The 12,136-nt window shown below is 55.7% G+C and overlaps 5 protein-coding genes across 5 annotated transcripts; 2 read left to right on the top strand and 3 right to left on the bottom strand.

Annotated features, from left to right (window-relative positions):
* Positions 1-93: 93 nt before the first annotated feature.
* Positions 94-2,324, bottom strand: CDEST_11363 (Putative amino acid/polyamine transporter I). Its single transcript, XM_062927519.1, has 3 exons — positions 1,832-2,324; positions 1,510-1,767; positions 94-1,382 (listed from the first exon to the last, which is right to left on the bottom strand). The coding sequence occupies exons 1-3, from the start codon at positions 1,991-1,993 to the stop codon at positions 177-179; spliced, it is 1,626 nt and encodes a 541-aa protein (XP_062783570.1). The 5' UTR covers positions 1,994-2,324; the 3' UTR covers positions 94-176.
* A 1,180-nt stretch (positions 2,325-3,504) lies between these two features.
* Positions 3,505-5,610, bottom strand: CDEST_11362 (Putative glucose-methanol-choline oxidoreductase, FAD/NAD(P)-binding domain superfamily; the record flags this gene model as incomplete). The annotated part of the gene is made up of 4 exons (XM_062927518.1): positions 5,371-5,610; positions 4,885-5,295; positions 4,378-4,827; positions 3,505-4,313 (listed from the first exon to the last, which is right to left on the bottom strand). The coding sequence occupies exons 1-4, from the start codon at positions 5,543-5,545 to the stop codon at positions 3,505-3,507; spliced, it is 1,845 nt and encodes a 614-aa protein (XP_062783569.1). The 5' UTR covers positions 5,546-5,610.
* A 1,704-nt stretch (positions 5,611-7,314) lies between these two features.
* CDEST_11361 (uncharacterized protein) lies at positions 7,315-7,879 on the top strand (the record flags this gene model as incomplete). Its single annotated transcript, XM_062927517.1, has 2 exons — positions 7,315-7,618; positions 7,683-7,879. One exon carries the CDS (start codon positions 7,315-7,317, stop codon positions 7,570-7,572), a length of 258 nt encoding a protein of 85 aa, XP_062783568.1. The 3' UTR covers positions 7,573-7,618; positions 7,683-7,879.
* Positions 7,880-8,198: 319 nt separating this feature from the next.
* CDEST_11359 (Putative major facilitator superfamily, MFS transporter superfamily) lies at positions 8,199-11,927 on the bottom strand. Its single transcript, XM_062927515.1, has 8 exons — positions 11,400-11,927; positions 11,269-11,323; positions 11,101-11,200; positions 10,949-11,033; positions 10,380-10,879; positions 9,926-10,309; positions 9,497-9,874; positions 8,199-9,445 (listed from the first exon to the last, which is right to left on the bottom strand). Exons 1-7 carry the CDS (start codon positions 11,570-11,572, stop codon positions 9,693-9,695), a joined length of 1,479 nt encoding a protein of 492 aa, XP_062783566.1. The 5' UTR covers positions 11,573-11,927; the 3' UTR covers positions 8,199-9,445; positions 9,497-9,692.
* On the top strand, positions 8,758-9,570 carry CDEST_11360 (Putative NAD(P)-binding domain, NAD(P)-binding domain superfamily; the record flags this gene model as incomplete). The annotated part of the gene is made up of 1 exon (XM_062927516.1): positions 8,758-9,570. The coding sequence occupies one exon, from the start codon at positions 8,758-8,760 to the stop codon at positions 9,568-9,570; it is 813 nt and encodes a 270-aa protein (XP_062783567.1).
* Positions 11,928-12,136: the final 209 nt, after the last annotated feature.

The raw sequence follows: 12,136 nt of genomic DNA, 5'->3' as shown, positions 1-12,136 counted from the left end.
GACTACGCGGGAAGGCCACCGGGGACAATATGATTGAGATATCGACGGCTTCGAAACAAAGACACCGGCCTTTGCCTTTGGTCTAATAACTATCTTTAATACGGGGTATCAAGGCGAACCAGCTATGTACAGAAAAATACGCATCGAATCGTGTGCGTCTCTCGTAGAACACTGCCTTAATTGTACGCCTCGACGTTCTCGATGGCCGTCTTGTTCAACCCAGGCCAGTGCTTCTTGCCCCTGGCGAACCACAGCGTCAGCGCACCCACCACGGCGACCACGTAGATGGGCCCGGCGTAGTTCATCTCGGTCGCCGTGACAGGCACGGTCTGTGGGAACGGCAGCCAGACGGTCAAATACATCGACCATAGAAGCGCGTAGATATTGATTGGCAGGCCCCACCCCTTGGGCAACGACCAGCCGCCGTACTGCACCTGGTACTCGGGACCGTGGCCGATGCGTCCCGTCATGCGCGCGTGGAGCATGCAGGAGATGGCGATGATGTACGAGCTGTACAGGCCCAAGGAAGAGAGCGCCGTGAACGCCGAGAACACCGTGGCCGTGGCCGTGTTCCCGACAGTGAATAGCGACAGGCAGGTGACGATGATGCACGGCAGCCACACGGAGCGGATCGGGACACGGTGCTTAGGGTGTACCCTGGCAAAGTACCGCGGCAAACCTCCGTCCCGTGCCCATGCCCAGGTGATTCTCGACACCGACGCCAGCGACGCCGCGACGACGCAGAAGGTGATGATGAGCAGCCCGCACACCATGGCCGTCCCCGCCTTGGGCCCCGCCGCGTTGAAGAGTAGAGGGATGATGGGGTAGTCTGACGCGAGAATCTCCTCCGTCGCGCCGCCCATGCCGAACAGGATGGCCATGATGATGCCGTACGACAGGACGCCGTTGAGCACAATTGTCCACAGCATCGCCCTCGGCACCGCCTGCTTCGCCTGCCGAACCTCCTCCGCCATGTGCACCACGCCGTCGAACCCGATGAACCCCCACGCCGGCACCAGCATGCCAATGTTCCAGCTCACGAAGCTGTTGGTCCAACCGGAGCTGACGGTGCGCTCGAAAAAGACAAAGTCGGCGCTGGCGCGCGGCACGAGTGTCAGGAGCACGACGACGAAGATGAGCCACAGAACGATGTGCAGCACGCCGGCGATGAGCTCCATCCATGGAATCGTGCGGAACGCGTACATGTTGATGAGCCCGCAGGCGACGAGCTGCGCGATGATGACCATAGTGATGTGCCACGGCTGAAACTGGTAGGACGGGTAGTTGGTGCTGACGAGCCCGATGATGATGTTGGCCTCGGAAGCGGCCGAGCCGGCGAGGGCCGACACCCAGGCGAACCAGGTCACCCAGCCTTGCATCCACTGTAGGAGGGATGGTCAGTCCTGGCTTTCTCACGAGTCGTGAGAGATACCATGAATCTCGAGCCCGAGGCTGGAGACCGAGAGCCACGCTAAAAGGAAAAAGCGGAAACGAAATCGGAAGACGTACCGTGATGAACCGTCGGTGGTTTTGCGGCGCAAGGAAGTGAGTCCAATGGTATTGCGCCCCGGCGATGGGTTGGATCGCCGCCAGCTCGGCCATAGACAGGGCCTGCGCCATGGCGCCGACGACGACGAGGACAATGCCCCAAGCAAGCGTCTGCGGCCCCCCGTTGTAAAAGGTCGCGCCCATATCCATGGCCATAACCTCCCATGACGACATGAAGATCAATGCGAAGGCTAGCAGTTGCCAGAACGAGAACAGCCGCTGGATCCCGTCGTCAGTTACAGCGCAACGTCGAGGGCCGGGTGATAGGAAGTTGACGAATTACCCTCAGCGACGAATCTCCCGTGCCGCCGTCGGTGTGCTCGTACCCGCTCTCATGATGACGGTTCTCGGTGCCGTCCTCGGTGTTGCCGGACGAGCTGGTCGTGTTGACGGCGGCGTAGTCGCTCTTGGGCTGCCGCATCTCGACTGAGCCTGCTTGCGCCATCTTGTGTCTCGCTCTCAGATCGCGTGCTCCCTTCGATTCGAGACAAGTAGGATTGGAAAGCTTGGCTAGGAGAAGAAGACGGGAATCATCGCGAGCGAAAGAGAAAGCATGGGAAGGAAAATATGGGAGAGCGGCGAGATATCATTCTGTATGGGCCGGCGCCAAGAGGCCTGGGCGATCTGGACTGCAGACTAAACATGCACTCACCTTCGCGCCATTCCGACTCGAGGTTGTCGGTACGCGGTAGCAATGGGAACTTAGGGACGCGATGCGACCCCGGGGGACAAGGGGTCTCGGGGACCCAATTGGCGAGGTTATGTACAGAGCAGCACCCATTGAGTGACGATACACTGCATCGATAGCTGGGAAAAGCTGCGTGGAACTGTGTGAGACCCTACCTAGCCTTCGGGCCGCTAGCAGGGGAAGATATTGTCGCAATTTTTTCCTCGCTACCGCTCACAGTATTTCGATGCGGCAGGGGGGGGGGGGGGGGGGGGGGGGGTGCTTTTGATGCTGCAGTGCCCCAGGCAAATGTCTATTGAGGAAAAGAAATTATTTCTAAACGGCAGATGCGTCTGTCCTCAGCCGAGAGTCGGCGGTATCAGCGTCAATCGTGCAGCCGAATGACAAGATAATATACCAAGGGCATCGATGAGGTTCAAAATTTGCGTTTCTTTCTCCAGTCCCAACTACTAGTTCAATGCTTCCGCATTCCTGGACCTGACGGGTCCCGGTGCTTCTCTCTATTTTTGCTGTTATTAGTGCAGGCAAGTGGTGGGGATGAGAAGAAAAGCGGTTGCGATCCCGCCATACGTTCAAAGTTGGTTTTACTTTCAACCGTCCACTGAATACCATCAGAAGGAGGAGGTTGATATCCTTCCTTCAAAAGGCTGAGGCTCTTGGCGGATATGCCCTACGACGGCCGCTCTCTGTGTGTGCGCAATCCTCGCAACTCCCACGGTCTCGGAGCGGCGAAGTGACTTTTGGAAGCCGGCTGGCTGGGAATCATGTTGACGAGACATCCAGAGAAGGTGAGGTGGCCCGGCAGAGGATCATCCAGCGGCGTCTTGGTCAGGGCCAGGAAGACGTCGAGAGCGAGTTTCAGCCGAAAGCGCGTCTTATTCGAGTCGAGTGTTGCGAGGTTGAGACGAGCTATAATCCGAGTTTTCTGGAGATGCCTGACAGTGGAGTGCGAGTCCTGCGGATGGAAGTGGTGATGGGAATGCCTTGATGATCGGAAACGTCAGACGGTATGCCATAGCTTAGAGGAAAGTCCTCTTCTGCGAACGGCAGCACTAGAGCAAGGGAATCTATCCAAGCCTTGAAGTGTTGGTAGATTAGTTAAGGGGTTCAACACAAAAGTGTTGTTGACTGCCCTACTATTGACTAATTAAGCTCTCAAAGCCGCCGGTGTGACGACATACTTCAAGCCAGGAGCAATTCAAACGATGGCCTGGAGAACTATGTTCGTGCGGGGAAAAAAGTACAAACATCCAGTTTCTTCATCAGCCTCACTCGAAGCCTTTGATGAGATCGGCCGCGTACTCCGCCACAGCGTAGACTGTGGCCTGAGTATGCGCCGCCGGCAGTATAGGCATGATGCTTGCATCCACGACCCAGAGGCCCTCGACCCCGTAGACGCTCAAGCGGCTGTCCACGACACCTCCCCACTCGCGAGGCATCATTGCCGCCGTCCCGACCGGGTGATCGAAGCTCGAAGCCAGCCACGAGTCCCTCATGGCCGCCTCGATCTCGGCGTCGCTCGTCACGCCCGGGCCCGGCATAACCTCGACCGCGCCGAGGGGCTCGACGGCCGGGCTCGACATGAAGGCGCGGGCCTTGGCCACCGCTCGCGTGAGGAGCAGCGCGTCCACAGGGTTGGCGATCGTGTTGAAGTCGACCCGCGGCGCGACGGCCGGGTCCGGGTCGGTGCTGTTGATGGTGACCGTGCCCCTCGACAGCGGCTTCTGCAGGACCACGGGGATGTTCTCCGCGCCGCCGAACGTAAACTCCATCACGCCGGCCTTGGCGTCGAGAAACTGCTCCCTCAGGACGTCTCGCTGCCGGAGGAAGCCCTCGACCAGGGTCGGGTTCTCCGCGTAGACCCCGGGGAGGTGGAGGAGCGGTTCCTGCTCGCCGACTGCTTCTGCGATGGACCGATAGTTGGCCGGGTCGAGGTCTTGTAGGGACGTGAAAACAACCCTGTTTCCCCAGGCGTGAGTGTGCGGCCCGGTCCTGTTGGCCTGGTACTCCGCCCATGACCTGTTATAGAAGGTTTCGTTACTCATCAGAGTCGGGTTAATGGCCGTGTCGTTGGTAACTGTGTAGAGGTGAGATTGAGTCATCGTCGTCGCGGTCGAGGGTACGGAAGAGGGTCGCCTTACAGTCGTAAACCATGAAAATGGCAGGGTGGTCTTGAAAGTTCGCACCGACACCGGGCAGATCAACTACAACCGCGATGTCGAGGGACTGAAGAAGTCTTTCTGGGCCGACCCCGCTCAGCTGCAGTATTCGAGGGGTATTGACAGCTCCTGCAGCCAGGATGACGTTCTTGGATTTGACGAACTTGGTCTCTGAGCCATCTCGGCTGCCGATGTCGAGCCCGTTCGTCTCGTTACCTTTGAACTTGACAGCTGCTCCGTAGTGGCGCACAAGAAGGTGCAAGTTCGCGCGCCCACTAGCCGGGTGAAAGTACGCGGTTTCTGCAGTCGAACGAGTTGCGTTCTCGCCTCCCGAGTTCGTGGGCAGCCAGGCGATGCCGACGTTGTCCCCGTCGGCGCCGTCTGTCAATTTGGGGACTGTGCCATCCTCGGCCCAGGCTTGTGCTTGGAGGGCTTGAGGAGAAAGAATCAGGTCAGTAGCTCAAGACTCTGCAGGTCGACGGGACTCACCTGCTTCCGGCCACTGCCACGAGGGGAAACCAACCTGCACAGGCCCGTTTCCATACGCCCCCGGGCTCCATTCGTAGCCGTACTTCTCAACGTACTCCTGAGAAGGGGGTGACAAAGTCGAGGACTTGCGGAAGTATTTCAGCAGAATTTCCCAGCCCCAACCCGGGTTCCCCAGAGCCCCCCATGCGTCGTAGTCGGCCGCCGAACCCCGATCCCAGGCCATGCCATTGACTGTTGAACTCCCGCCCACAGTGGCCCCGATGCGCAGCCGTGAAGTGCGGTTGCCGAGGTGGGCTTGCGGAACAGAGGTGACGTTGTAGAGGCGGGCCGACTGGTCGGTGATTACGAAGTACGGAACGGTGACGTTTACCGTGTTGGCAAAGTCTCCGTACTCGATGACCAACACCGTCTCTGTAGAGGGGTCAGTTGTGCTTCTGTGACACGTATCCGGCTTCCCTCTTCTCCAAGGGGATCAGGGCATCTTACTGTTTGAGTTTTCGCTGAGCCTGTTGGCGACAACAAGCCCGCTAGTACCACCCCCGACCACAACATAGTCGTATTCTTCCCTGACTGCGTCGAGGCTTGTTTTGACTTGCTCTTGACATTGCGCCGCAACCAAGCCTGCCACCAGGGAGAGAATCAACGACAAGGCAAAAGTCATGGCGAGATGACAATGGCTTTTCAAGTCTTGAACTTAGATAGAGGGTGCAACGGGGAAAGGGAGCGACAGGGCGCTGTCCTTTGCAGAAGAGCCATGATACGATATTTATCATCCCCCCATTCCAGAACCCCGCAACGGAGAGGTGTGATGAGTCTTGCGTGCCAACGAGGATCGCAGGAGCGAGCTGCAGTGCAACGCACATGAGTTGACCTGCTGCCAAGAAGACCACGCTCAACCGTATTGGCCAATGGCCAAAGACAAGCAGACGTGGAGCTTGACCGGAATGTTGCATGTCACAGTGACTTGCTGTGTTCGGAAAAGTCTCGCATCGAGAGTAGTTTTCAGGCGTTACCCGCATGCCGCATGCCGGTTGAGTTTTGATTGCTTTAAAGCAACATGGTTGAGCTGCATGTATGTGTGAGCGCGGGATACAGACGAGATCTTTCTGCAGATTGGGTAAACATTTAGGGTACTGGCGAATCGACCCTCCAGGCACATGCACCTAGGATGTTGCCGCTTCAGAACATGCAACTGCCCCAGAGAGCAAAATACAGTTGATTCAAGACATTGAAAAATTTCTTAAGAGTGGGGAGGATGCCTTGAGAGCAAAATCGGCTTGTCACATACAAAACGTTGAAGCAACTGGGCATGCAACAAAATAGAAGCAATAACCATGCATGATCTACAGGGTAGATAGAGCTCCAAAAATATTCCGAAACCGAGAATCGAACTCGGGGCTATGCCTTTCCATTTCACAGTTTGGATCTGCGAGTTGAGAGGGCATCATGTTGGCCACTACACCATATCGGATGTGGATATCCTGGACGGGACTCAAGAGGTTTATAATACAACCAGCCCCACACATCCCAGCAAGCCGTCCTTGTGTCGTTGCGCCATGCCACTTGCTGAATGATGAGATCAAAGGGATTCTTATGCCTTTATCCTGCGCACTTTCCTCTTTGCGATAGTGGATTGCCCAGCCGAAATCCTTGCTGTTGGTCATGAAGACAAGCCTGCCACTGTATTCAATGGACCATTTAACGATTCACGTGCCACCAGCTTCCTGAATCATGGGCCCTGAGCATGCCTTCTCAGCCTGCGTTAGCTGTTCTGAAGCTAAACCCCCTCCAGACCCTAAGCGCTGTTAATGGGTAGTTCTTTGAAGCTTCTTTTGGTCACAGCTTGTTTGCTGGCTAGTAAAAGACAAACGGGAAACATTCCAATCATGGAAGACTGTGGTCGTGGCATATAAGTTGACTTGGTCACGGGGGACAATTGCGGCGAACCTGGGCATGAGCTACAGGACGGCAACCGGCTTGTACATAAGAGGCCTTACGATTTAATGGCTGAAAGAAAATGAGAAAAAAAAATGAAAAAAAGAATGAAAAAAAGAGGGGGGGTCGAATGGAATCGACTATAACAAACGCGGAACATGTCCTGACCAGATGCGGAATTCCACCTGTAGACCTTCTACATATGGCATCGCGGTGAAATAGAGAGACGCGGCTGCATACGAGTTCGATCCCCAAGCTAGGGGCTTATGCAGATCTCAGTGAGCGTACGACAGGTCAATCAAGCCTCCAAGTGATAATGTTTCCATGTGGACGCATCGTATTGAGCGTTGCGGAGATGCGCTTGGTGATGTCTGAGGCTTACCGTAACAGGAAGCTTGCAAAAGGAATCCAATGCAAAGGAGGAGCACGGAGTAAGCAACACAATGCTCTTAATGTCAATACGACGACACCAAACTGCAATCGAATCTTGGTGGCATGACTATAAATACCCGACGACGGACGGTGCCATTAATCCGTCTTCTCGCAACTTCGCAACTCCCACCCAACCTTAAGAATCTAAGCAACTATTTCTCTGACACAATGAAGTTATCCATCATCGCATTTGCCGCAGTCTTTGCTGCTCTTGTCGCCGCTGCTCCCGTCACCGAGCCCGCCGAGCTCGTCGCTAGACAGTGCACCTGCACCAAAGTCGGCGACGAGTGGATTTGTCGCGGCAGGCTCTGCCAGGGCTGAATGCAGGGAGACTTGGTACAATGAGCGGGCCGACATTGATTTTTAGGTACGTCTGTTGACTCTGTTTGTGAGAACATCCGAACATAGACTCACAGCTATGCACTATGTAGATTCAAGCATCATCATGCACGGTCAAAGGGGTTGTTTTGATTGGACTCATGTAAGGTTGAGATTGGCTTTTAGATTGACGTTCGGGAATCAATAGACTTCGCACATATAGTTTAGGTGTTCTTCTCTTGACGTCGAGCGAAACGTTATCCTGGCTCCCACGTGGATCTGCGGTCTTAGAATGCTGTGCGAGCAAGACAAGAATCAATAAGGTGTAAATTTAAATTACGTTTTTGCTCTATGATTGAACCGGTGCAACTGCCATGGCTGGTCGTTCAATACTGACCTACTGCTCTTCGGCCAGCAATATGTCCATTTCCATCCTCTCTTATACGCAACCTCGACAGTTCACTTGGACTCCTCGGTAGATGAACGGATGTTTTAGGTCGGAGCTCGGAAATCTCGGACATGTGAAAACGCTGGTTCACCTCAGTCTCGGCCTTTCATCAATTGACAATCGACCCAGAGACCGAAATATCGGACCGGACAAAAAGCGGACATTTCAGTCACCGACTACCGAAAAAAAGACACTGCATCTCCAATTTAACCAAAACGACACCCCTTCCCCTAACTGAGCTCGTGCCTTGTTGCATGGCGGTGGAGCTGGGGTTACATGACTTCTCGCGGAGCCTATGAGACTATGACGCTCGCGTGCTCGGCGAATGTTTGCCGCCGTGCACCAAGGGCTCGCAGAGTCTATGACGACGATCTTGCGCTAAGTCGTCGTAGCAGACGGGCCGCTCGATGAGTCGATCCAGACTGGACAATCCATTACCCCGTGCTTGAATTGCCTTGGGTTCATCTCGAAGATATCCGGCTCATTCTTATGGGGCGTTCTTTCCCACGGACCGACCTTTCGCATTTGTCCAGATCAAGCCGGTCAGGATGGTGTCCGGCCAAAACCCGCCTGCTCACCCCTCATAACGTCATCGGACCAAAAGAGACGAAAGTAAGTATCTTAACCGTCACAGATGTTGAGTATAAATCTGCGTCCCGGCCCTGCGCCCATGGACATTTCCAGTCAAGTAGTTAATAAAAAACCTTTGAGAATCGAGAGAGATACTACACATTACCACCATGTCGGCGGAAACCACACCAAGCAACGGCCGCACCCTGGCTTTCTTTGGCGCAACGGGACGCACCGGAAGTGAAACCCTAAAAGCCCTCCTTGCGAAGCCCAACAACCCCTTTAGGCTGAAGATCTTCGTCCGCTCTCGCGAGAAGCTCATCTCCAAGTTCCCGCAATTCAAAGCCGACCACAATGTCGAGATATTCGAAGGCCAAGTCACCGACGTCTCCGGCGTGAAGAAGTGCCTCGAAGGCGCCGACACCATCATCTGTACGCTCGGCGACAACGACAACAAGCCCACCGTCCGCGTGCTTCAAGACGGCACAAAAGCAATGGTTGCAGCGCTGAAGCAACTCAAGGATGACGCTGGAGGGGACTGGGCAAGACCGCGCTTTCTCCTGCTCTCGTCGGCGACTTGGAATGAGCGCTTTAGTGCGAAGACACCGGCTGCCGTGGAGTGGGCCATCAAGAACGCATTCTACTACCCCTACGCCGACCTCCTCAAGGCCCATGAGACGTTGCAAGCCGAGCCGGGACTGATGGAGTTGCTGCTCGTGCAGCCACCGGCGATCATCGAGGAAGAGGCCAGCGGGTATTCAATCAGCGTCGAGTCCGTCGGGGTGGCCGTTTCATACGGAGACCTCGGTGCGGCGTTTGTGGAACTGGCGACGGAGGAGGCGTACAAAGGCATCGGAGCTGTAGGTGTTACCTCGGGCCTGGCGAAGCAAGGGGTTGCAAGATACGTACCCGAAGTGTTGTACAGAGTTGTCAGAGGGCTGATGGCGAGTTACATCCCGGGATTCTGGAGACTGATTGGTTGAAATGAAGGTTGTTTAGACGGCAAGGTGATTGATTTTGTAAGCGGTTTGAACTTGGCATCGAGTCTAGGAGCCATTCTTCTATGAGTAAATGTTGTTTCCGCAATGTCCCCTTGATAGATCCTTCAAACACGCTTCAATGTCAGCATGCCCTGAAGTATGGACCTAAAGATGCCTGGGTTGAGACCCGTTCGCCTCGAGGTCGTCAAGGAGACGGCGTCGTCATTGCGCAAAACGTCTTCATGCTGTTCTTCTGAGAGAGCGATCGTCTCTAGTTCTCTGATTTTCCAAACTCGAAGGAACCAAACTACGGTTTCAATTAGACAGCTAGCATCTTCAACCTGGCTTGTCGACTTACTTGATACGAAGGCCGCGATGTACATGACACCAGTGAAAAGCTGGACGTTCAGATACGCGTCAACCCCCGAGGTTTTGATCGTTAAAGCGATGGGCTCGGCAAAGGTTGCCGGGATGACAAGGATCATCCAGAAGATGGACAGCGCCGATGGGAGGAGCTGGATCCCGACGACTTCGGCACCGACGGGTCCAACGGTCGGCCAGAGCACGCCGGCAAAAGCGCCGAAAAGCGCAAAGACAATGGTGCCAGCGAAATACTTGCCGGCGAAGATCCAAATGAAGAACGTCGCGAGGCCGGCGATAAGGGTGCCCAGCCCAGCAACGTTGATGCGGCCGAAGCGGTCGCTGACGAGCCCGATAACGGGACGCCCAATGCCTTGGGACACTAGGCGACAACGTCAGCCTGCGAGACCTCTTGCACCGCATAAGGGAAACACGTAGGGGGTTCTACTCACAGTTGAACATCGCCGACAGGATGGACCCCTGGCTGGCATTGAAGCCGACCGTGTGCGCGTAATCCGCCAGCGAAAAGACGGATATCACGTACCCGAACAGCCCAAAGAAGCCCCAGGACACGAACAGCCAAAATTCGATCCTCTTGAAGATATCCTTGTGGAACGCGACATGCACGCTGCCGAGCGCCTTGTTACGGTCTTTCATCATCAGACAGCACGCGCCGTTCACAACGAACGACAGGATCGCGAGGATGCGGAACGCCCACGGCAGGCCGATGTTACGGATCATGGCATTGGTTCCCAGGGAGTAGATGAGGCCGCCGAGGCCGGAGCCGGCAGTGGCGATGGAATTGGCGAAAGACCGGCGGGTGACAAACCACTGGGGAACGACGCCAACGGTGGAGTTGAAGGTGAAGCCCATTCCAACGCCGAAGCCGATGCCCTGGGATAGAAGGAGATGCCATATCTGGGTTGTAAAAGAGGCGCCGATGAGGGCCGCGCTGGAAAGGGGAACCGGCGTGTCAGGATCCGGAGGGAAGAATGCGGAGGTGGACGTGGACAGGACTTACGCTTGGACGACGACGCCGATGCCGAGAGTCGGTTGAGTTCCGATACGGGGGATGCAAAAGGTTACAATCGGGGCGATGAGCAGAGCTGGCCCGGGGGTGTGAGTGAGATGACGAGGGAAAATCCGGGGAACCCGGTGGGGAGTGAGACTCACCGACGGAGAAGGACAAGCCGCCGACGAAAGCCAGAACGATGGGGCTTGCGTCGGGAAAGGCTCCGGAGTTGAGATAGTAGGCGAGGAAAACGGCATAAGACTGTGCTCACCCGTCAGCACCGCCGTGTCTTGCGTCACGTCAACGAATGAGAAGTCTGATCCACCTACCGAGTTCAAGCCCCAGGTGTGAGCGTTGATGAGAAAGACGCAACCGACGACGACCCTACATGTCCGACCGTGTTAGCAAATCATGTCATGTACTACGAATTTGATCGGCACATTGGGGCCAGAAGACTCACCATCCGTAGCCGCCTTCTTTAAATTCTACCGGCTCACTCGACCGGTCGCCATCAGGACTCGTCGGCGAAGCGCCGTTCTTCTCATTCTCCGCTGCCCTGGAAGCACTGTCAGGCACCCGCACCACGACACCGTGGCTGTCCTCTTGAACGGAATGATCGGAGTGAGCAGGCATACCGGGGCAGCGATGACTCGGGGTTGTTGTCGGTCGGATTGATGTCGCTGGAGACAGAGTCGAAACTTGCGTCAAGTGCCCGTCTTCGGCACTGGACGACGGCGTTGTTCCGCCCGTTTTGGCTCACCAATTCGGAGTCTGGTGACAGAGCGGGGGAAAAGGCCCATTCACAAAGGTGCCCGTACTGCTGTTGACTGGCGGTCGTGGGTGTTGGCTAGGAACCGGAGAGGCAAACTTTCTTTCCTCTCACAAGACTGACCGGGTGTCTGGCGCGCGTTGTGTTTGCTTTTCGCGGGCCGAACGTTGGGTGTCGGGAATAGGACGGAGACGCTGCGAGGATGCAAAACATGCAGGATTTGATCTCCTTGCCCATTGAGTCAATAAGCAAGCGACAGACGCAGCGGAAAACTATCGAGTCAGCGTCTAAGCCGGATACGGACTCTGCCGGAGCCGATGCCCGCCATATGTAATGAAATTCTCTCATTGGCCTCAGTGCCCCAGTTGAAAAATTTCCGTGGGAGGGCACCTTGGCCTTTCTGGGCAAAAAGGAGGACAAGAGAGCAC

Source organism: Colletotrichum destructivum, chromosome 7 (assembly GCF_034447905.1).
Source record: "Colletotrichum destructivum chromosome 7, complete sequence".
Lineage (NCBI taxonomy): Eukaryota > Fungi > Ascomycota > Sordariomycetes > Glomerellales > Glomerellaceae > Colletotrichum > Colletotrichum destructivum.
Note: the sequence above shows the minus strand (reverse complement) of the source record. Positions and strands in the feature narration are given on the sequence as shown.